General features: G+C 42.0%; 1 protein-coding gene across 24 annotated transcripts in view; it reads left to right on the top strand.

Annotated features, from left to right (window-relative positions):
* The window catches only part of SLMAP (sarcolemma associated protein), a 66,797-nt gene that overhangs the window by 24,381 nt on the left and 18,094 nt on the right, over window positions 1-24,322 (top strand). For 7 of the 24 annotated variants that reach the window (XM_082059808.1, XM_082059791.1, XM_082059792.1 and 4 more), the window contains 13 exons: window positions 4,529-4,676; window positions 9,755-9,827; window positions 10,759-10,795; window positions 11,249-11,311; window positions 12,439-12,534; window positions 12,817-12,888; window positions 13,716-13,856; window positions 14,701-14,838; window positions 15,241-15,409; window positions 15,495-15,545; window positions 16,067-16,117; window positions 18,037-18,099; window positions 22,091-22,147. In XM_082059808.1, the coding sequence (XP_081915934.1) occupies window positions 4,529-4,676; window positions 9,755-9,827; window positions 10,759-10,795; window positions 11,249-11,311; window positions 12,439-12,534; window positions 12,817-12,888; window positions 13,716-13,856; window positions 14,701-14,838; window positions 15,241-15,409; window positions 15,495-15,545; window positions 16,067-16,117; window positions 18,037-18,099; window positions 22,091-22,147 (1,159 nt within the window). The remainder of the gene's footprint in view (window positions 1-4,528; window positions 4,677-9,754; window positions 9,828-10,758; window positions 10,796-11,248; window positions 11,312-12,438; window positions 12,535-12,816; window positions 12,889-13,715; window positions 13,857-14,700; window positions 14,839-15,240; window positions 15,410-15,494; window positions 15,546-16,066; window positions 16,118-18,036; window positions 18,100-22,090; window positions 22,148-24,322) is intronic. The other 17 variants (XM_082059796.1, XM_082059806.1, XM_082059807.1 and 14 more) reach the window with 7 other exon arrangements.

Genomic DNA, 24,322 nt, shown 5'->3' with positions numbered 1-24,322 from the left:
AATACTTTACAGCACTTCAAATACATACAGAAAAGGCTGAACTCTGTTTATACCCAGGCTCGCTTATGCTGGCACAAAACTGCTTTTACTGCCACAGTTTATTTTGCTTGACAACAGGTATGAGCAGCCGCCGGGGTTGTCCTGGCAGTGCAGTCAACAAAGCTCCGAGGGGCAAACAGCCATGGTCAGCGGAGGAGCCGATTCCTGCCCCTCGAGGGAAGGACAGCGCTGGGTTCCTGGGCCAGCTCAGCGTTTGAACCTTCTCCATCAGAACAGCTGCATTTACACTGGGGTTACACTTCCATTTGAAAATTTAGGGTGAATAATTTTTGTCCAGCGCTATATCAAAGACTGTTAACTTTTTCTCCTTTACTGAACAGAAAGAGTAAGTTGATTATTTTCCAAAGAAGTTACTGAAAACTACTAGCAAGTGGTGCTTTGCTCTGAGCACCTTCAATACTTACGATCCCTGAGCAGTCAGCTACCACTCCTTGAAAATCACAGCTGGTCACTCTTAGTCCCATAGTATGTGCCTGCCTCAGCTAGAACCGTTTTAAATAGGAGATTTGCTGGGAACTGTAAAGTTCATGTGTTGGTTTTGTTTCCAAATTGAAGTAGCTGGAGTTGAGTAAGCAAAGAGCTATTAGATCCATGTGTTTCAGAAATATAAAACTAAATAGAAAAACAGTTTTGCTTGATGTACCCCACCCTGTGAATTATATTTGCTTATGGAGACAAATACTTGTACGGCCTTGATAGGTGGGTGGAGTCGGGCAAGGGAGAGGAAAGGAATTTAGGATGTGTCTAAGCAGAGCAGAATGAGGAACTCAGTCAGCTGGGTCTGGAGATAATTTAGCAGATGAACTTCACTGTCCTACAGCCAAAGGACCGACCTGGAATTCAGTCGGTTTGCACTCTGCTGGCACAAGTGCTGCTCCCAAAATGGTAAATACCCAGAGTTAGCACTTCAAGGAAAAGAAAATGATCCTTTAATTGTATGGGAGAAAAAGCTTTCTGGCTGCAGTGTGATAAATGCTGGTCGTATGGGTCTGACCCCATTGTGTATTGTTTTAGAATCTTTGTGCACAGTTCACATTGTGCAAAGTCAATGTACTTCACCTGGTAGAACACTCAGTGTGAACCAGCTGAACGGGTTGTGCTGCTGCTCAGTCCCATTCCAAACCAAAATATCGCTCTAGGCCGAGTGCTCCCATTTCTAGATCCCTGGTTAGTTGCTGAATTTTAGTATGAGCTTTAGTACTTGGGTGCATTTACAACGCCAGCGTCAATCGTTCTGCGGTTGGTCATGCGATGTGCGGCCCGAGCAGGGGAGACTGTCACGGTCACTGCGGCGGCTGGTGGCTCAGCTGCCACCCCCCTGGCTGGGGGGAGCACACGGCAGAAATGACGCTGTCACCCCTTAGGGGCTATAGTTCAGCATGTGGCACATTATTCTAATCTTTCTGGTGTTAATGAATGCCTCAAGGCCTGCATGGCAGGGCCCTGAAGCACCTGGGGGCTGTGTGTGGTTCTCTCATGTAAGAAATGAGGTGAGGAAAAGAACGGTAAATGAGGAGGCCCTGAAATGGGCATTCGCTTTCAGCATTAGTTGTATAGGCAGTGAAAATATATTGAATTAATAAAATATATTAATGATTGACTTTCTGTAAAAGGCAATGGCCTATATTTTAGTGCTTATTATTTACTTAATTATTAATTCAGCCATGGAGTAAGCCTGAATGTGTTTAATTAGATGCTGTGGTCTGTGTCCACATTTTTAGATGTAGAATTTGCTGCCCTTCATGGAGTGAATCTTGTAACTGTCTCAGTTCTCCCGTAATTCTCCTCATTGTAATTCTCACTGTAACTGTCCTGACGTGCAGGTTCGCGCTGGGTTAGGTGAGTAGCAGTGATGTGCTCTTAGAATGGCCAAGGACGCTGTGCGTGGGGCAGCACAGTGATGGAGCTGGTGCCCTCCTCAGTGCTGGGACAGCTCTGCTCTAGAACACACTTGGGCTTCTCTGGTGAGCGTTTTGTGCTTGGGCCGGTCAGGTCATAGGAGTGTTTGTGCTGGACAGGGGGAGAACAAATGCTGCTGGTTCCACAGAAGGCTCCATGTTAGGTAGCTGCTGCTTTGGGAAATGGAGAACCCACCAAGGACGCCACATATACAAAATACCAGCATATCACCATAAACACTAGTTATTGTATATGTGTTTGTTTCAGGGCTTGCACTTGATTTTGTTTTCTGAAGGTAACTTTTAGTAATGACACAAAAGTGATGGAGGGATTGACCTTTAAGATCATTTGAACGAGTGGCGACTTGCATGGAAATAACATTTGGATTTTTTGCCGTGAAAGGGACCAGCGCGCTGGGTTGTTGACCAGTTGCTGCATTAAAGACAAGATTCCTGAATCCTTTTTGCCAAGTATTGAAGTCAGTGCTTTTCTACTTAAACATCACCTCATTCACATGGTACTGCTATTATTAATTTCTTTACTAGATGCAGGAAGAAGAAAATTTTAATCCTGTTTGTAAAGACTCCAAGAGCATCACTTTTCTAAAATTTACATAATGAAATTCAGTAGCATGCAGCTGAATGAACATCAGTTTAATAATGTTAAATTGAAGTGCGTTTGTCTACAGATCTTTTTTCAGCGTGGATTGTGTTTCGCAAGCTCCGTGTCGCTGCGGCTCCGCTGCGCTCCCTCTCCTCTGACACTCCTGTTTCTGGGCTGGCTCAGCTGTGCCCCATCTGCACATTCTGCACACGTGTGTTTGCAAGGGACCCTGATTAATCAAAAAATGGGAGAGATAAAAGGCAGCTGTTATGCATAGCAAAGAAGAGGGTGGGGAAAAGCAAATAAGCGCCAGCATGTTTGTTTCTCTTTGCTTGTGACTCACTTTTTCATAACAGAAAGATTTTCAAATGGAGCAGGACGCTAATTGAAAACTAACAGGAAGTAAAAAAGTAATGATCTCTGCACTGGGCTGTGAGAGGGCTCAGTATTGTCAGATGAGGAAATTAACAAGCTAATTAGTTTGATTGGCTTTTAAACTTATAACTGTTATAAAAGCTATATTATATATCATTATATATTATAATATAGTATTTCATAATATGTTATTTAGAGCAGGGTAGGTCTGGATGCTAATGCAGTGAACGCAGCCATAATTTCTTGTTCCGTCCATAATTTGTGTTTACCTTCATCTTTATGACTCTCTGATTATTATTTTCTTTAATTTAAGATCAAAGACACATGTATGGGGGAAAATAAAATCTTTCCTGTGCTGCTTTTCATGCAGTCATTCATTCCATAGACCTGCTGAACCGACATTGCCTTGGCTGTCATGTGGAGTCCCCTCCTCGGGACACGGTGACACGTGGGCTCTGGGCTCGGGGGAGACCGCGTGCTGGGTGTCGCTTTCCAGTAGGAGATCTGAAGAGCCCTAGTGCTGGCCCCTTACTCCATTTTAACCTCACCTGTCCCTTGGCACTGTTAGTTTGAGCTTTACATCACGTTTTTGAGGGGTGCAACAGAGGCAAATAAAACCATGAAATCCTGAAAAAAAAAAAAACCAAACAACCAAAACCAGTTGTTTTAAAAGGAGAAACATGGGAATACATGAATTTCTCTGAGGCCGCAATTGCGTTGGGACTCGCTGAGGTGCGTGTGCGCGCAGGAGGGCAGGGACCCCCGTCCCGCCGGGTCCCTGCAGTGACTCCTCACCCCCAGGCCGGTTGGTGACTCGCTGTGGCAGCTCCACTGGCCATGCAGGGACGGTCCGTCCCCTTTCGGTGCGTCTGCGCGTCAGCTCTTTGCCGGGTGACTCACTTCTCACCTCTTCTCGGGGCAGTTCTGACTACAAGTCTTGTGTCATAAGCAGTTTCACAGTCAATAAGTTGCTATTAAAATTTAATTAACTCTACAAATGGATATTTACAAAGACACTTGACGATGCAGCGATATTGAGATTAACTTAATGGTGTGAACTAGTATCCCTGAGAGGTAAAAACGTCCTAGTTTTGTTTTCCTTAGTTTCAAAATGATCTTACATTACAACTCCTTTATTCTATCCTCTGCCAAAGCTTTTCCTTGTGCCCTCCGTGCTGTTGTTCCCTATGGTATATTTCTGTCACAGAACACTGGTACCATAAACGTGTGAGCAGGTAGAACCTTGGTGTGTTGACCAACACAAATTCTTACGTATCAGTGGCAGAAGGTGTTGGGAACCATGTCTGATCCTTTCCATGCCAGCAGTGGGTTAAGCACAGTTTGTAGCAATTATTTGCACAGTGTATGTACTAGAATTCAACTAAAAATCAAATACAAATATTTGTCGATGATGTGAAGATGTCGCATCCTAAGGAGGGTGTTTTGAGTTTGCACATCTGTCCTCTTGTACATTGGGACGTCAAGCTATATTTTACAGCAGATAAAATTGTACTGAAAGCTGAAGTTCCATCATATTTATTTTGCTTTCTTTCCAGATATTTTACTATATATTTTTTGTTTGTTTTTACAGTTCTATCTTCAAGACACTAAAAGTAGTAATGGTACCTTTATTAATAGTCAGAGACTGAGTAGAGGATCAGAGGAAAGCCCACCATGTGAAATTATGTCAGGCGACATCATCCAGTTTGGTGTAGATGTGACGGAGAACACGCGGAAAGGTAAGGGTATGGATCATTCTCTGGTTTGTTTGGGGTTTGTTGGTGTTGTTTTTCCAAGTGTATTTATTCAGAACAGCTCATTACAATGCAATCTTTAGGGGAAATGCAGGTCCAGAAGCGGGAGCTCAGCGGGGCTGAGCTGTTGCCTCACTTACATGGACTTGGAGCAGTTGTAACAGCGCAGCGTGGGCCCGCGTGCATGGTGCTGGGGGGCGGACTTCGTTAACTTTAATTTATGTAACTACCTTTCTTTCAAGCCGATGAACCCTAAAGCTTCAGCAAATAATGTGGCAGAAGTATGTAACTGCATTTCTTGGTAAAATACTCGGCGTAAGTTTGAAACAAGCTAATGCCATTCTTGTCAAGATACCTCCGTACCTGCTTTTTATTTCTGTGACAGCTGCTGATTTCTGTTCCTGAAGGTACTTTCAAATGAGGACAGAAAAACGTTGCTAGCTGGAAAATGAGTTTATGGGATTTTTATTTGGTTTTATCGATATCCTCTTCCTAGTATGCACACTGGAGACCTTGTATTATAACAGCTATATATCTGTGTTAATAAAATGCAGCCTCTGTCTCTTCTCTTTTGCGTTTATGGGCAGTGTTGCAGGAGTAGTTTCTTTCTCTTTCTGAAGACTGGCCTGTAAGTTAATGATTAGATTGTAGTCAGTACTGCCAAGACTTTTTAAAGTTAACTCGTGGGTCTGTTATTTTCCGTAAGTATCGAAGTTCTGGTTGTGTGCTGAAGGATCCTCATCCAGTAATGCACAGATTGGCAGTTCCGCTGTTTTATTGCCATCGCTGCTCTTCCACTTTACAGCTTTTCTGAACAAGACCTTCATAGAGCTTGTTCTTAAAGAGGGGTATATTAGGAATGAAATGAAAGAACAATATTAAATTGAAATACCGGTGGTAAAGTTCTTATAAAAACCAAACACGCACACCCCTCCCCAAACTGAATCCCCTAAAACCCAACAAACCAACAGTACAACAGTAGAATTTTTAAACAGCATTAAGTGAACAAAACAAAAATCTGAAGCCTGTTCATCTGTTACTTGAATTCTTTCTGTCCTTAGCCTGGTAGGTTGTAGTTCTCACAGTCTGGAGTATTGGAGGAAGGTTAATGAGTGTGTCTGTAAAGAAAACATCGTTGAGCAATGGAGGCGGTTTGGTATTGTCTTGGAGAGCTTCTGGAGCTCCGGTATTTGTGATTCATGGTGGTGAAGGTCACATCACATTATTTCACTCCTCTCAAAAATGATGTTGCAAGGATTTAACTCCCAGATGTCCAGTTGGAATTGTCTGGGAGTTCCACAAAATGTTATTTCATGCGAAGTGGTTGCAAATATTTGTGAATACTAGCAGTATACATGGAATAAGTCAAAGGAATACATTGCATCTGATGAAGCTGAAACTATTTGTTTGAGATGCTGTCCTCACTAATATAAGCTAAATTTTGCCATTGTATTTAGACCTAAACTAATTTTTAACTTAAGATTTAGTTGGAAGAAGAATTGGCGTTCGCTTATTTTTATCAGCAACTATTTGCACTTAGTTCGTGTGACAGTTAGTGGGAAGTTCATCATAAGCAGATTCTTGCCGGTGGTCGGTTCTTCCCAGCGGTTTTATGTTAGTTTTACAAGACGCGATCTCGGCGGCCTGGCGTTTGGTTGGTGATTCGGTTAGTGGTGCTGAGGCTGCAGCCTTTTCCTCTTTGGCTTTGAACACGGGAACCGTGCTCACGTTACCCACAAACATGTCGAGCTGATGAGGCAGAGCACTCACAAATGGAGATGGTGTCATCGTCCAGGGGCACGAAACAGCAGCATCCAGCTCAGGTGTGCACCCTGAACGCAGCTGGAATGCACATAAATGCCTCTTCCAGTCATCTTAGATGTTACTGTTAACCTACTGTAGTAGTGAAACAGACGTGAAAGTAGTTTGTAAATTAGGGATTCCCTTTAAAACCATTTTGTGTTCAGATATTTACATAATGCCTTACCCACACAACACGTTTCACCATTTTGCTCTGTGCAATTAGGAGGTAATGACAGAACAGGCAGAGTTTACCTGCCTATGTAAATTCTGAATTGTGTACATATTGCTGGAATACATTTATTTTATTATTCGGGCTGTGTTTTAGTAAGTAATTTTCTTGCAAATACGTTCTTGGTTTAGCTCATTGAAATACTGGCGCACTCGGCATGTGATATTTTGGAGGATATCTTCCATGAGCCCCGATCCCTCTGCGTTCTGCTGCCGAGCTCAAGTCACTCCCAGGCCTGGATTAACGTTTCCAACACTCCCGCTTCCTTATTTGTCCACTTGTTATGTTACTAACGAGCGCACAGCCCTGCTCGTTTCCCTCTTCTTAGCACAGTACTTATCTATTAATCATGTCACCGCACTCTCCTCTGTGTCACAGTGCGGTTCGTGTCCTTTCGGCGCCGCAGTCCGGGCCGCAGCGTTCCAGCACTGAACTGGTGCTGAGCGCCCCCCCGGGAACGAGCAGCGGGGTCAAATCATACCAGATCATTTGGGTCAAATACTGTTCATGCACTTTTTTCTGGTCAAGTTTGGACTCTTTAAGATGTTTTTTCTCTCGCGTGGTGTTTGAAGGCGCTGTGCAGGTGGGGAGACCCAGTGCGAGCTGCTGGACAGACACACGGACATCTCAACAGGGAGTTTCTTAATGGGATTTTGAGTGTTGCCATGGCTGCTGTCATCACGTTAACAAGTGAAAGTAAAAAAGAAAGCATCGTTTGCAAATTGTTGGTGGAGCAAGTAAAAAAATTAGGCAAAATAATGTCTTTATTCCCGTGTTTATGCTCCTTTGCAGCGTGAGCCCCCCACGAGGGTTCAGGGCGCCTCTGGGTGGGTTTTTGGGGCGTGTGGCAGTCCCGTGGAGCGGGACGGCGCAGCAGGTTCGTGCTGCAGTTTCACCGGGCAGGCGGCGCAGAAATGGCTGTTGTGGCCGGGTTTGTGTTGTGGGGTGAGGAGCGTTCGGCCGCCCCCCAGCACGCACCCCGCTGCCCGCGCGGGGCGCCCCCTGGCGGCGCCGCCGTGTCCCCGCAGCCGCGCTCCGGCGCTGCGGGCGGCGCTGGGGCCGGGCCGGGCCGGGCCGGGCGCTCCGAGCCCGCGGCACGGGTGAGTGACGGGCGGGCCCGGGTGAGTGACGGGCGGGCCGGGGCAGGGCGGGCGGCGGGGCCGGGAGGAGGGTGGCTCGGTCCCATTCGCAAACAGAGCCTGCTTTACCGCCTTTTTTTTTAAATTCCCCGAAAGGAATAATATAGCTTTGAATATAAACATCTTGTACTATCCTGTCTGGTCATCCCTATAATAACATTTTATATGTTGCTTTACCTTTCCCTTAGACTTTCTCTTTTATCTTCTAGTTATAATGAACTGTTAGCTAAAGGACAGAGTGCAGGATTTTCCTTTTTGTAAATTATGTTTTCAGTTATAACCCAGCATTTCGCTAGGGTTATAATATACATCACAGTCACTGTTTGAGACCCTCTGCTAAATCCTCTTGTAGTTTTTACACAAATAAAGTGCCTGCAGCTTTTAGATTATTATTTTTTTGCAGTCTTAGTGTTGATGGAAAAACTTCAGAATTATATAATGTCAGATCCGTAACCCAAAGGTCAAGTGGTTGGTCTTTCAGCTACCCTGATACTTTTCTTCCTGAAATCACTAATTCCCTGTTTATGCCTTAAAGGAAAGAGTCTTCACTATGAAAGCTGTGCGAGTGTTACATGCTACAGCTAATATTGCTAATGCATTTTTAAGCGTTTTTACAAGAAGAGATTTGTGAATTCTGGGGACCTAAGTCTGAAGCCAAAAAAGACCCCAGTACCCCTGGTTTTGACAGTGAGGTCCTGGCTGGTCTTCCCTGGCATGTAAATGTAATACTTTACCAGGTCAGCCCAAAAAAACAAGGTGCTGTAGCCAAGATAATACTTCTCCAAAGCATGAGCTTTTAGCACTGAATAAAGGTTAGAACAGCTCTGTTCAGCTGGATCATTTCTCCTGTATTTTTAGATTCCATTGAGACAGCCGCCTAGAAGACCCGCCTGGTTTCCCTGGAGCGCTGCCGGTGGCCTAAAACACACATTGTCCTTTTTTTCCAAAGCCAGATTAACTGTTTTGCTGATATTAATAACCATGAAAGTAGAGCAGCTATTTGTATGTTGGTGGGTGCTTTAGGTACAGTGGTAGATGACTATATATTGATTTGTATCTGGCTTGTGGCAGTATTTCTGGGAACAGCATCTGTCTTATCTTTCCATGTAACTGGAAAGAATGTTGGCTTCCCAAATCATACAAGGGCAAAAAAACCCAGATGTAATTTGACTGCTTGCAGTGTCATTGAAAATGGTGTCAGTAATGTTTTGGCAAACATTGTGAAGAGAGGTTGAACTCCATGTAACAATTAAATACTGAATTTGCTTCTCTTATTCTTTAGGATCCTTACTGAGGTCAAAGGATCTTGAATTTAGTCCTGGAGAAGCAGATTTCCTCCTCCCGAAATGGGAGGCGCTTGCCTAGGGCTGCGCACAGCCCTGTGCTGTGGGTGGAATCAGGGCTGTGGGGTTTGAATGATGCTGCTCGCGGTTCCTCCGCGTCCCCCTTGTGATCCCCGTGTTTGTCAATAACAGTCACTTGGCCGATTCCAGATGTTGGAGTGTCCAGCGACACGCATTGGTGTGTTACATTTAAATCCCTGGGTGTGCTTGTCAAACAGGTGGCTTGTTATTTGGTTTATGCTCCTGCATCACCTCGTGTAGGCGCGTTCCTTTTTCCTCGTTGTATGGTCAAAACGTACAGAAACTTGGTCAACTTGCATCTTGCAGAAGAGCTGGACCTGGAGCTGCGTCAGGACCCGAACCCAGCAGAACCTGCTCACGTTTCTAAGGATAAAGATCCGTCTCCGGCGCTGGGGAGGGCAGAGCCGGGCATCTGGAGCCGTTTGTGCCTCAGGGTTTCTTAAAACACTTTGGTTACTATAACATTAAGCATTGAACTTTAATTAAATAGTAGCAACTCGTGATGACTTACTGTTTGTTTCTTTTCAGTTACCCATGGATGTATAGTCTCCACAATCAAACTATTTCTTCCAGATGGGATGGAAGCTCGATTGCGATCAGAGTAAGAATAAATATGTGTCTACCAAAGCTAAACTGCTGTATAATGAGGGTTTGATGGATTTATGTTTAAATCAGCGTAAGAGCAATTTCTTTTCCTGTGATCACGCAAAGAAAAGAACTGAGGACACGGTTCTTTTGCTGGCATTATGGAAAAGAAATCTCGTTTGCTTGTTGTTTTTAGAAATAAAGACAACTATGGAAGAATAAACAAGTTCTAAACAAGAATAAGGGAGTCCCTATCAAGTTGGGATTTTCTGACTTTATTTGCAGCAGCTGAGTGCCAACTACACATGACATAACTTTAATGATCTTCCATCCCCAGCAATTGTATACTTTTGACTGCTTATTTAAATATTCTTTGATCATCAATATGCAGAAGTATTTGCATGAGGCTTTACGGTGTATTATGGGAAATTCTCTATGTAATTGCATGTGCTAATAAGAAATAGTAGAACGTATGGTGTTATGTTTTTAGTTGTGATGAGAATGTGCAAGTACAATATCCACTCTAATGGGAGGGCACAGAATTCTCTACGTTACTAAGTATTATTTTACTCAGTTTGTTGAATTAGTGAACAAGAGTAATATATCCACCACCTTTTCATATCTATTGTTTGTGCTTGTAAACTGGTTTAAAGCTTAATAAATCAGTTTTTAGAAGTCAGGTGTTATGTAACTACTAAAATAAAAGTTGGTAAAGAGAGTTTTTAGAATAGACCTTGGATTTGTAATTTGGAAATAGTTCTGTAACTTTGAAAATGTTGCTCAGCATCACGTTAACTGGTTTTGCATGTTTGTATATTAGCTCTTCATTTTTATCTGAAGAATAAACTTCAATCCAAAGCATCTTGGTTAAGCGCACAGCACTAGGGGTCTTCTAGATTTTCGAGCTGCTATTTGTGTTCACTGCTTAATTTTGTTTTGTTTTCTAGTGTTATCCATGCTCCGTTACCAAGCCCTGTTGACAAGGTAATTGCAGTAATGTGGTGTTTTCTGCCCTGTTCAGCCCTGTGCCCATTTCTGACTTGCTGAAGTCTCGTTCCATTTAGATGAGTTCCTGGTTTAATATTCTGAGTGACACTGAAGGGGGAGAGGCTGGTGCAGTATCACATTTTGTGCACCTTGTTTCTTTTCTGTCAGTTTAATCTCAACTGAAACAAAAGCCTTAAAATCTTTGATGCATTGACGGTTCAGGAACTTGCAGAGACATGAACACAGTGGGAACTCAGTCTGGAGCTGGCAATTCTATAATTAAATCAAAAAAAGCAACCGAACAAAAAAGTAACAGAACAATAAGTGATTGAAAATGCCAGTTGTTAGATAATCTTAAATTTGCCTTCATTATTTAAATTATTAATTTTGTTACTTGAGCTTAATGAAGAATCCAAAGCCATTTTGATTGATAAATTCCTTTATTTCCAGGTTGCTGCTAACACTCCCAGTATGTATTCTCAGGAATTGTTTCAGCTTTCACAGTATCTACAGGTAACTTTTCTCTTGACGTCATTGTTCAGAACACAGATCTTATGCTTTGTATATCTTTGTTTGGCTTCCATTTTGTAAACTGGGACATAAGCCTGTAAATACCTTTTCTGTAGTGAAATGATGTAAAATGTTATTGGCCAGAGAGGTGGTGGCTGAACCATCCCTGGAGACATCCCAGGCCAGGCTGGACGGGGCTGAGCACCCTGAGCTGGTGCAGATGTCCCTGCTCATGGCAGGGGGGCACTGGGGGAGCTTTAAGGTCCCTTCAACCCAAACCATCCTGCGAATAGGCTTTGGCTGCCAAATGGCAACACATTGAAGTGTGAGCTAACATATATAGATCAGCTCTTTAGAAAGGATTATAAAATGCACTTTCTGGGCAAGATGTGAAAACATTCCTACTGGTAATTTCTAGGTAGCTTTAATTTATGTGTAGTTCTACCGACTTCTGTCTGTTTTTCTTTGATAGTGGCAGTTTTTATTTATTCACATTGACGATGAGGCATTTGAGATGGACATTAACGTGATATGTATTTGCTGCCATAGCAGGAAGCAGCTCAGGCAGATGCTCTTTGCTTGGGAGGCCAAATACTTTGTCACCAATCTGTTCGCCCTCTGTATCCTGGAATTGTTAATGAAGATGCTCTTCTATCTTACTGTCCTAAACCAGAAATCAAACAAACCCAGTAGTTTTTGCTTGGCGTTCTTCTTCTGGGACACGGTTTGAGGGTGAGCAGCTCATTGCACAGGAGCTGCCAAGCTGCCTTTTGGTGTTTACTGTTTTGTTACTCAAATTATTGACGAAAGTCAAAGCATTTTTAAGTCTTGGAAAGAAAAAGTTGTTACTATGTGTACTTAACGTATGCATGGAAAATGAAGGTTTTTTGGAACCTAAGGTTATAGGATAATATTTATTAATTAACATATCCAAACAAGTGGGTGGGTGGGTGGATGGATGGATGGATGGATGGATGGATGGATGGATGGATGGATAAAATGGCATGTGCCTGTTATAGTTTTGAATGACGTGGCAGTGCTTCCTACTCAGATTTCCTTTTTTCCTTTGTATTTTGGTGTCTCTTATGTTGCTTCTGTTCTGAACCGCGGCTGCTCTGCTCTCTTGGTAGGAAGCCTTACATCGGGAACAAATGTTGGAACAGAAGCTGGCAACCCTTCAGCGACTGCTTGCTGTCACACAAGAGGCTTCAGATACTAGTTGGCAGGTATCTGCAGGCATCCTTTTCTTTTCTGCACTGAATTATGCAGCAGCGTATGAATTTTAGCTATTAATTTACCAACAGTGGGGGGAAAAAAGCAGCCGAAAGAATTAAAAGCTTATGGCAGTTCTCTTACACTGTGCAAAACATGATGTTTAGTAGTGGTTACGTACCAGTTTGAAATAATCAATAGTAAACACTCCATCAAAATTCACATCTTTAAAGCAGAACTCTGCTGGAACGACGTGAAGAACTTGTCAATACTAAGGTGACGCTTTTTTCTGCCAGGCTTTAATAGACGAAGACAGGCTGCTGTCCCGCTTGGAGGTTATGGGCAATCAGTTGCAGGCGTGTTCGAAGGTAAGCGGCTCACGTAACGTGTAATTCTGGGAACGCTGGCAGAGCTCTTTGGAGCTGTGCTGAAATGAGCTCGGTATAGGAAAGCAGCTGGAATGTAAACTTTCTGAAACCAGCCTGTGCCATTTGGATAATCTGAATTGCGTGAAAACTCTACATCTTTTCTGTATTTCATAAAATCATTTAAAATCTAGATAAACAGCTATTTTTCACAGTTTTTGAGCTTAAACTGATTTCTTTTGCATACACATTGAAACATGTATGTACTGAAATGCAGAAAGGCAGTTTGTCATCAGTGAGGAGGAACGATTCTGCCCTGTACCCTATGGATGGTTCCTCCCGAACAGGGACTTCAGAAAAGGTGTTGATGAGCTGTTGGATATTGAGAGACAGAGTAACAAGTGTGCTCTGCCTTGATTGTTGTTCAGGCCACCTATGCCTGCCTTAAATTTGTTCTTTTATTTTTAATTCCTCCGAACTACTTAGTTTTAAGCACTTTTTTTGCAGGTCTATCTTGCAGATGGGACCTCGTAAGCTTCTGGTTTGTCACATCGTGGGTCTTCTAGGGTTGTCTTAGCAGTGTCCAAAAACCCAGATATTACCTGTAATCAAAGGTGATCACTGAACCTGTGCTGCCATGCACGCCCTTCAAAAACAACTGGTTTACATTCAGTCATGTCAAGAATCTTTGATCACTGATTTACCCATCACATTTTCCCATCTACCAGAAATTGCGAAACATTTTGCAGTAGAACAGGTCTTATCACAATCTGATCTATTTAATCTGCAAAACACTGATTTATACTCTAACTTTGAATTATCTTGCACAGAATCAAACAGAAGACAGTATACGAAAAGAGCTTATTGCGTTACAAGAAGACAAACACAACTATGAGACGACAGCCAAAGAGTCCCTGAGGCGGGTCCTTCAGGAGAAGATCGAAGTGGTCAGGAAACTGTCCGAAGTGGAGGTACCGTGGGTCTGCACCGCGCCCACCTGCTGCCGCTCAGATCCCTGTTCTGCTTCCTGTGGGGTTTATTTCTCCTGTTGGACAACACTTAAATAGTTAATGAGAAACTGTTCTTGAAGCAACTCCTTTTTCTGCCTTACAGTCTTACAGAACTGTCTATGTGTCGGAAATAAGTGAGGGGAAAATGACATACACACATTAGACAAAAATGCTGTTAGACTTGTATAAACTGTAAAATTTATGGAAATATATGCTAAACCACTCATACAAATTACACTTAAAGAGCTTTTCAGGTTACAAAGTGTTGGATACTTTTTCCAAATAAGTTTTCTGCCTCTATATCTCTCTACTAACTTCTGCTTTATTTTCTCTTTCCATTATCATCATTTGCTACATTCCATTAGGTCAAGAAATACCATACGACTTCAAATTAAATGCCCCAAGTGCCTACCCTCCTCATGCTTTTTAGAGAATGTGGTGCATATAATACTGTAATAAATAACCTGTGAGGTTTCAGTTAAATACAATTTTTGTATTGTAATATTGTAATAGTTCTTGACGGAAGATAATAGGACAGACAGATCACACATTTCAGTTCATTATTCCTATAAATCATAATTATTTCTATAATGTATTGTGGTTTGTTTTTTTCTTTTACACACGTGTGTAAGTAGAACATTACAGAGATTTGTACAGATAATGTTTTTGCCAAGACTTGATGCGTTCACAAAGCAGTTAAATGTGATTAGATTAGATGCACTCTTTGGAAAATATAGCTCAGCTTCTGTACTTGGTAGTTCATTAGTCTTATTTTTATTAATTGCATAATAATGCTGTCTTACAGCGGAGTTTAAGTAATACAGAAGATGAATGTACTCACCTGAAAGAAATGAATGAGCGGACTCAGGAAGAATTAAGAGAATTAGCTAATAAGTACAACGGAGCTGTAAATGAAATTAAAGACCTTTCTGACAAGCTAAAGGTAATGACAGAACTTCATCTGACTCAACATGATACTATAATGCATGGAACAAATAAATACAATTGAATTTCTAATGCAGCAATCAAATAAAGGTTAAGAAACTTTAAGCAACAGGTAAATGAAAGAAAGACTTCAGGAGACTTTTGGTGTTCATTAGTTTTTGGGCCCTGACACTGTTCCTGTAAAACTTAGGTTTCTCAGACAAAACGTGAGTTGAGATATTATGAAATACTTCCTGTTATTGTGCTTGAAGTGAAATTTATAGAAAAATAGCAGCAGAAAAATGTTGGATTTTCTTTATCTGACCAGCACAGAAAGTTACTTATGTACATACAATTACAGAAAAATCAAGGAAATCTGTTCTTCTAGGTGTTAATTTTGATTGTTGGGGGGATTGAGCAGGTAGCAGAGGGAAGACAAGAAGAAATCCAGCAGAAAGGACTGGCTGAGAAGAAAGAACTGCAGCACAAGATCGATGAAATGGAGGAGAGGGAGCAAGAGCTTCAAGCGAAAATCGAAGCTTTGCAGGCCGACAACGACTTCACCAACGAGCGGCTGACGGCGCTGCAAGGTTGGTCACTGCGGGGGAAGAAACCTGCATTGCTTGTCTTTCTTTTAATCTGTGAAATATCTTTTTCTTGGCCTTCTGTTTACAGTACGGTTAGAACACCTTCAGGAGAAAACTCTTAAAGAACACAACAGCTTAGGTAGGTGTGATCGGTTTCTTGTTTCAAGCTGGTTTCCGGATTTTCTTTTCATTTACTTTTAGTATAATCCTCTTATAGTCTAGGGGTCTGGAAAAGGAATGTTTTACAGTTATCCCATTAGTATATTCATCTTGGTTGTCCCTTGTTAACTTTGGAAGAGCTGTGGCCAACCCAGAATGCCAGGAGAGGGCAGTGCTGCTGCGAGCTCCAGCTGGAGCCCGACTGCTTGAGTGCCAGCATCTTCAAGGGTTTTAGATATACTTATATTTTTAAAAGCCTTTTGTACATATATATGTAATAGGCAGTAATTCTTGGGATTACAGTAGCCTCTTACACACTTGAACAAAGAGGAAACAAGCAGGAAAACACATTAAATGTTGCCTGTTTTGGTTAGACAAGGTACTTTAAAAGGAGGAGGTAGTATGGAAAGCCAGATGCATTTCGCAGTGCTGTATTTATAAAGAAACAAACCCCAAAACGTTGTGCTTGCTTCCAGAAATAATACCCTTTCTTAATCCTAGGCATACAAGTTGACGACTTCATACCTAAAATTAATGGGAGCACAGAGAAAGGTAGTGTATCCGGAGGCCGCCTGCTGCCCGTGGGCGATGTCGAACTTGAACAATTCAAAATTCGCTAAAGTGTTACTTTGAATAATATTCTCTTAAAAATGAAATGGAATTTTTCCACTTCTCTGACCAGCATTTTTGTTCTTAGACTTTGAGTCCAGGTGTTTTTAGTCATTTCTGTAAAGTGTAATGAGCCAACTTGGAAGTTGCTTGTTGTTTTGGGTTTTTTCGCTTGGTTTTGGGCTCTCACTGGGTTCAGTAGGAGTGTACTGAGTGAGCTCAGGCTTGGGAGTCAACAAAACGGCAAATTCGTTGACTTTTTGGCTTTAGTTTTATTGTTCTTTGCAACACTAACATATACAATTTTTCTAGTAAATTGAGTATGGTGAGAAAAGTCAGCAAAACGTCTTTTCCTAAGTATAATGTATGAAAAGTGTATATAGAATATGTTAATAGTGGAAACAATTTTTTTAAATCTCAGGAGTGTCTTTATGTAAAACAGAAATGAATACAGATGGAACTTGTTTTTATCATTTGTTTTTAAAGCCCAACTAGTTAAAGCTCTGAGTCCTTTAAGTAACGTGTCTTAGCATACACCTGAAGTTTTCTCAGTAAAAGTGGCTGGTAAGACTATGCCCAGTATCACATGGAGCAAAACTTATTCCAGTTATGATCCACTGCCCAAGATATATTTATCCTCTGATGTTAATTTCCACTCTTTCCTTGCCGTGGCGTTCTGCAGCGTTCGCTGTGTGGTGTGAAAGCACTGAGGAATGGTCCTGGTATTAGAGCTTCTTAACTAGGGAGACTAATAGTTCGTCATGGCATAACCTCACATCTATTGCTTATTTGGAGCAGGAGGAAAGATCTATTAAATACTGATTGTGATTCTTCGTTCTAGTTGTGTGACTGTAAAGAGACTTTGAGAGCTGGGTTGTTGGAGTTGAGCAGAGAACATGCAACACTGTGAGCAAGGGGAGCCTAGAGCTAAACTGGAGCACTTAGTAAAAGCTTTCAGGCTTCGCCTGCAAATACATGTTGGTTTTGAGAAATAATTGATAACATCACACTAAATATGATATTTTTTTTTAAACAAATGCTTTTTTTGTTTGTTTTAAAATTGTCAGGAATGTCGTGTTAGTTTTTTAAATACTGCTGCCTCATCTCAGTCCGCATTTAAAAATCGTCCGAAATATTTTAAATTTGAATTAGTTAGTATGGATGATAACAAGCGTCACTATCGCTGGCATTCACTATTTTGTCGAAGTTGAAGAAGCAATTCCTTTTTTGACTTATTTTGGACTGCATACGAGTCAAACTGTTACCTGGATGGATGGATGAAAACAGAGATTCTTCCATCCTATGAGTAACAGCAGTTGTGTTACACCTGGGGGTTTCGGGCGGCTGCCTGCCCGGTGCGTTACGAGTATAGACAGCGTACAGCTGCTTGTTCAAGTTGTCTTTTTCCGTGTGTTTCTACCATCTGTTGCCTCTTTCTGTCATGCACCCACCGTGCTGTTTGATTGTTCAGTATTTCAGTGTGGATGCCACTGTTGTGTCTGTCCCACGTTCTCCTGCGTCCCTGCTGTACCCGGGCCAGCCCCATGGCCACATTTCCCCATTGCTCTGGTGTTTCAGGGCTCTCTGCCCTGCGTTCGGTCTGTGCCTTTCTGTATCTGTCCGTCCTTCATGTCACCCTCACATAACACCAGATGGGCAGGAATTCTCTCTGCCAGTTTGTGGATTTTGTTCTCTTGAAAGCAGCGGGAGGCACTTGCTGTGTTGGGTTTTTTCTTTTCTGTGTTATTTTGGAAAAGCGAAGAATTTAGGGGTGACGATGTACATTCAACCTTTCACATTTTTGTTGCATCCGTTTGCAAATGCGAAGAAGATGTCAACTGCGGTGTTTCTTTCTTTACTAGAGCACTTGCTTTCAAAGAGTGGAGGGGACCGCACTTTTATTCATCAGTTCATAGAGTGTCAGAGTGAGTACAAGAGCATTCATCACATTTGCTTTCAAAAAATAAAAAGAAACCCAACACAAAAACACGCGACACACCAGAAAAAGTGGATAAGAACAAGTTTGTCACTGCTATTTAATATTTCTGTAGTAGCAGAAATTTTCAAAGCACAGGATTGTGGTATTAGCAGATACCTGTGGTAGCAGGGAGACCATATCTTTGCTCTTGCAAAGCGATGTTCACACTGTCTCTTCTTAGTAATTAATCCATTATTGTCCTCCGGCCAGCAAAAGGGTGGTGATGCTTACAACTGAGTGTAATTTTTACCCATTACAAAGTAAAAAGTTAAGAAGTGAACACTCTTAGTTGAAGGAAACGTCACAGGCAGCCATAGGACAGAGAAGGTAATGATGCCTTTTCTTCATTTCACATGTCTATAATTTATCTGATAATTAAACGTCTGACACGTTCTTCAAATTAATTGTTACAAACAGGAAAACAAGACCTTTGGTTTATCTGGAAATCAAAGAGATTGTTTTAAGATAAATAAAAGAAATGTGCAATACCAGTCTTTAGTGTTATTCTGGAATGAGAAACATTTTTTTTCAGAGCAAATGGCTTTTAAAAATGAGTAATGAAACAGCCCAGGCTGCATATCTATTATTAAAGAAAAACTTAAGTTGTTAATACTTTTTGTCCACCAGGAGAAAAGTATCATTGGGATGAAGAGAGCAGAGTGCTATTACAATTCAAAAGAAACTCCTTTGCAGCATAGAGGGTGATTTTCTGACTTCAGAGTTTCCAGAAATGCCGTTTGTGAGGTTGAGCAGAGCCCGGTCTGTTCGGCCCCCGGGGCAGCGGCTGCGCGGCCCTGGGCAGCCTGTTCCATGCCCAACACTTCGGTTCTTGCTCATTTCAGAACGGTTTTTCAGTAACCACTGGTGGAAACCAGTGACATGAATGGCAAAGTCATGGTGCTTCTCTTTGAGTAGTACAGGATATGGGTTAGTACCAAAAATACTGCTGATGGATAGATGAGAGAGATTTGGTGCCTTGCGAGCTTCCTGTCTTTCACTCCAATCTAAGTCTTCTTTATTTGTGTCCTTATTTTTTCCTGATTTAGTGATTTTTGGCTTGCATTTATTATTTTAAATGCAAGTTCATTTTTTGCCTTTTTACGAAGTCTATCTAAAATTGAGTAGACTTTGGATGGATTGAATAGCTGTCCCCAACGTTTCCATGGAGGTGGCAAGTAAAGTTAATGCTGTTAGGATCACTTCTTTCACATGGTTTGAAGTGTGTGTGCTGAGGGCTGCTTTCCCTCTCCAAACTGGCCTCCTTCAGCAACTAATGTGATACAAACCCATAGGTGTGCTGGGGACTTGTTCCTTAAGTAATCACTGGAGTGTTAACAGGTAGTAACTATTATATTACACACAGTGATAGGCAACCTACCTCTAAAAGGGAGTTCTGAAATGGAAAAGATAGGAAATGCGTAGAAACGTAAAGGAATTCTGCCTTTGAACGAGCAAAAAGAAACACGGGCTATCATAAAGATGCGCTGAAAGCTTAACTCCAAAGCAGGTTGTTTCACTAACAATTACTATTATTTATTACATGTATCAGTAACACTTCGCTTTTTGTTAGATAGCGCCCAGATAGCGTGAAATATAAAAATGGTTCATGCCAGAAATGAAAGCCAGAATCCTGACCTGAATTTCTGTTTTGGTGGCCACATCTTGATTCAGGGAAAATGTGGATTGATTTTAAAATATATTAAAAAAAAAATCAAGTTGATGAATAAATGTTCAGAAATAGTAATATGAAAAGGTGCGGAGATCTGGCAAAGGGAGGTACAAGGTCCAGGTGTGTCTGCTGGTACGTGCTGATTGTTGGCTGCATTCTGCCATTTTCGGTGACAGTGCAGAGCAAGATTCTATTTAGTTCAATGACATCAACACCCAATCGTCTGTTTGTTGTTTAAATATACACAGACATGCTGAAATAAACTGATTTTTGTTGGCTTTGAAATGCACTCATGTCAGCATTCTTAAAACAGAATCTAAGTCAGGAGTGACAAGCAGTGGCTGTGCCAGCTCCACGTCCCGCCTGTTCTGCTCAACTCCTGCGCTGCAGAAACAGCAGCAAGAAGAAAACTTCTGTAGAAATGTTGAATTTTGTGATGAACATAAGAAAACAGTAAAGCACCATGGGGAAGAATAAAGTCTGCAGGTTTTTGTAGTCATAGGAATTGAGGATTCTTAGAAGCGCAAAGAGCTGCTGCAAAGGTTTCAGTGTGGGAAAACACCTGGGTCGAGACAGGTTTCTTTGGTTTGTACTGTAATTATTCTGGTTTTAACAGCTACCTAATTACGAAAACTCCATCAGTTCATGATGCCGAGTTTTCTTCTGTAAGCTGATTATAGAAGCCTATTTTAAGCGAACAGTCGGGCACAGGTGAGGTGTTGCCCCTCCAGCAGCCCATAGTGACTTTGCCTATATGGGTTTTGCATTCAGCTGATTTTTTCAGGCGTCTGGGCAGGATTGCTCAGCTGTGTCCTGGAACAGTCACATCCGAACACTTCTGTTTAGATTTTTAGCAATGTGTTTATTTTATGGCGGGGAGTTCAGGGTATCACTCGGTGCCTCGGCCCTTGTGGCCGCGGTAACTCGATGCCCCGGGGCCTCGCTCCAGCGCCGGGGAACTCGAGACGGTCTGAGCTGGGCTGCTGAGTGATCTCCTACAGTTGCTTGAGACCTGGAGCCAACCCTGCAGACCCAGCCTGCCCTTCTGGAGCATAAAACGTTACGCGAATGCAGGACGATATTAGTAGATAAAAGTAGATGGAGGGAGTATCTCTCTTAGACTGGACAGGCCAGGCCATGCAAACCCTTCCGACCTCAGGGTTTTTTGGTCTGAAAGCTCATCTGCTACCTACAGTTAAAATATAAATCCCCGTGCAAATCTTGTCCTGCCTCTGTCCTTAGAGTGTGGTTACAGCAGCGTGTCAGCGGAGGAGAGCAGAGACCTCCTAGTGTTCAGAGCTCCTTGGAGCTGGAAATGCTGAATAACGCTCACTGGTTTTTTTAATTAAAAATTCAAAAAGGTTTTACTGTCATCCAGCTTCCTTAATCTGAACGCTCCTGTACGCGCTGTTTCAGGGGATGTTTCAGCGGGGCGTTAACAGCTTTTAACATCATCTGATGCGCAACATCTGCATAGAAACTGACGATGGGATCTGTAAGATATGTGACCCTCGATCATTTTGCAGTTGTTAAGGAATTTGAAATAATGAAATCTGCTCACAAGAGGGAATTAATTACCAGTTCAGTAGTTCTTTTAGTACCTTTCATTAATCCGAGCCTGTTCTTCCCTTGGTGTGACCGCTGCCCCGTGTCCTCGCTGGGTTAGGATGCAGTTGGCAGTGGAGGCTCCAGTTCCATGTTTGGGGTTTCTCTGCACCTGATAAACATGAATAGACTTGCCTGTCAATACTAGATGTAAACTCAATTTTTGTGAATGTCGTGCACGCACAACTTTGGGGAAGTTTGTGCAGCTCTCAATGTTTTAAGCTAAGAAAGGGTGTTTCCGTGTGCCTCCCACAGGCTCTGTGCCGTATTTCTAGATTCCTGCTGTGGCTGAGTATCTATTGCAGGCAACCAGCTCTTAAAATTCCCTTTTTGATAACTAGAACTTGAGAAAAGTATTAAATATTTGCTGCTCCCAATTAATTTTTTAAAAAATTCGTTTTGTACTTTCTCATCACTGAAGCGAAGCGTGAATAACACAAGCTAATAAATTGCACAAGAAATAATTGCGCCCTTTATCACCAAGTTCCACTGGGCTCTTGTGCTCTGTTTCATTATTCCACGCCAGAATAAAGTTTTCGTTCAAGCCTGAGTAGGAAGTAACATTATCAGCCTTGAATTTGGTCATGGAATGTGGGCGCCGTGGTGTGCAGGGCAAAGCTTGCTTCATTTGAGCTGGGAAAGTAACACTTATTTTGTTTGGCAGACAAGATCATAGATGAAGGACATCTAACCAAAGCGGAAGAAACAAAGCTTTCGAAAGGTTAGATTTCTGCATTATTTAACTGTTTTTCGAGCATGTTTCTTATGTCACTTCAGTGCATGTTCTGTTGTAAACTAGCAGTTGGAGTTTTGTTGAATACTGACTTAAAGAGAGAGAATTAATGACAAGAAGCTGTAGTGTGTACTGAGCTCTGCTCCAAGTGCTACCGGAGGGTACAAAGATTTAAATGAAACCATTTCTGAAGATGAGTGCATGAAATGCTGTTCTCAGTAATCACTGAGTTATTACCCGAATGTGCATTTAAAAAAAAGTTAAAATACAGTATTGTTCTGTAAATCAATTTAAATCTTTAGTGCCTGTATGAATTTCAAGCAAGTTTTTGTTTTTATTACAGAACTAAGTAGAAATAATGTTTGGTCTCATTTTAAGTGTTAAATAGAAGTGTATTATAATTTGACTTTGTTCTAACTTACACTCTCATAACTTTAAGATAACTGTCAACCTCCTAAATGTACCTTTTCCAAGTTTTTCTCTTCTATATAAAACAAGTAAAGTACAAGGCGCTAATTAGAAAAGATGTATCTTGTCAAGGAGCAGTCACCCTTATCTCGCAGAGCAGAGCAGGAACGCTACAAAGTGTAGATCGGTATTTCCTATGTGTCTAATAACGTAAGATCGTTTGGACTGTGAGGCTGACTCCACTTCTGTAGCTTTTTATTAATGTCTAGACATAATAACTCATTTCTCTTCCTTCTGCAAAGTGTTATTGTGCTGGATAAATGTTAGCTTGTTAGAAGCTGGTCTTTTAGAGACTTTTCACGTTATCTTCTCTTACCTTAATCTGTGAAATTGCACCTTTAATTTGTTTCTGTATGTGAGTAAGCTATAGAAAACTTGCCATATTTGGCAGAAGAATGCATACAATAACTGTAACGTAACCCTCGTATGCCAGTCATCCTGCCAAGCAGCCAGCTATTTTTAGTGTTTGTTAATATATTATAACTCATCAAGTAAGTATGATGTCAACACATTTTAATATACTTCATCATTTCGGCTATATTTATTCAGCTCAGTTTCATTATGGGAAATAGGGACAACTGCTGTGAAATAACATAGTAAGGAAGTTCTGTGCTTGTGGCTCTAGTTCCAGAATAGGAAGCAGGTTTCTAAACCATTCCTCTTTTTGACTTGTGCCGTTCCAGTTGTAGCGGCTGGGGCACCGTCCGTGGCTGGGGCATCATCCATCTCTGGCTGGGGCATCGTCCCGGGCTGGGGCATCATCTCGTTGTTTCGGGGGAGGAAGGGGCCGGGGACCCGCGGGTGGGTGGGAGGAGAATGGAAGGGAGGTGGAGAGAGAGAATTAATGCAGCGGTTGGAACTTGCACCGTTCCTCCCGTTTCTCACCGAGCGAGAAAGCTGCGTTTCCATGAATGACCACATATGGTAAAGTTGGTTGGATGCAGGTTTTGCTCAGCTTAGCGCGTCTGGATTGGCCACTCACATAATCGACATGGGTGAGGCTTTTAGGATGTACTTTTCTTAATACTTCAAAAAGAATGTATTCCTTGGTTTAGTAGTTATTACAGTTTTAATGGCAGTCTTGTGAGCTTGAATCTATACGCTACATGTATAATGTTTTGTATTGTAACATCTTTAGATATTAGGTAGAAACCTTATTCCAAAATGTAGGGAAATACCCTTTCAGTCTTAGCCAGGATCCCCGGTCCCTCTCCATTGCTCGCAGTCACGTTACATGGGGCGCGTCTGGCCCCTGCTCAGCCGCGCTGTTGGTACTCGCCTTCCCCTGGGCACGTAGCAGTGGATGCTGTTCTGGCACAGAGAACAGAAAGCTTTTCATGTTACAGGAAGAAAACATTTCTTGTTTTCTTTATTAACCCGTCTGTGTTTTGTCACCGTGCTGATTTGCCAGTGTAAGCGCACAGCCTGTCTGCCGTTTCCACTCCTTGCAGTTTGGGGATGTTTAGTTCTGTTTGTTCTCTTTTTACTTGAAAAAACAATGCACGCAAGCTTTTGTTTTTACATGTTTTTGTATACTAACCCTGTTTGTATAACACACTTATTGCCGTGCATCTTCCCTCGTCCTGGTACCTTGTTGCATCTACAGTGTCTCTATGTGAAGAAATTTCTTGCGTTCCCCGTGTGTTCCTGCATATGGGGTGGAAGTCAAGTCCATGCACTGGGGATGTTGTGACG

The sequence above is a fragment of the Streptopelia decaocto genome (genome assembly GCF_964273445.1).
Source record: "Streptopelia decaocto genome assembly, chromosome: 8".
NCBI lineage: Eukaryota > Metazoa > Chordata > Aves > Columbiformes > Columbidae > Streptopelia > Streptopelia decaocto.
The sequence above is the reverse complement of the archived record's forward strand: the minus strand, read 5'-3'. Positions and strand labels throughout refer to the sequence as shown.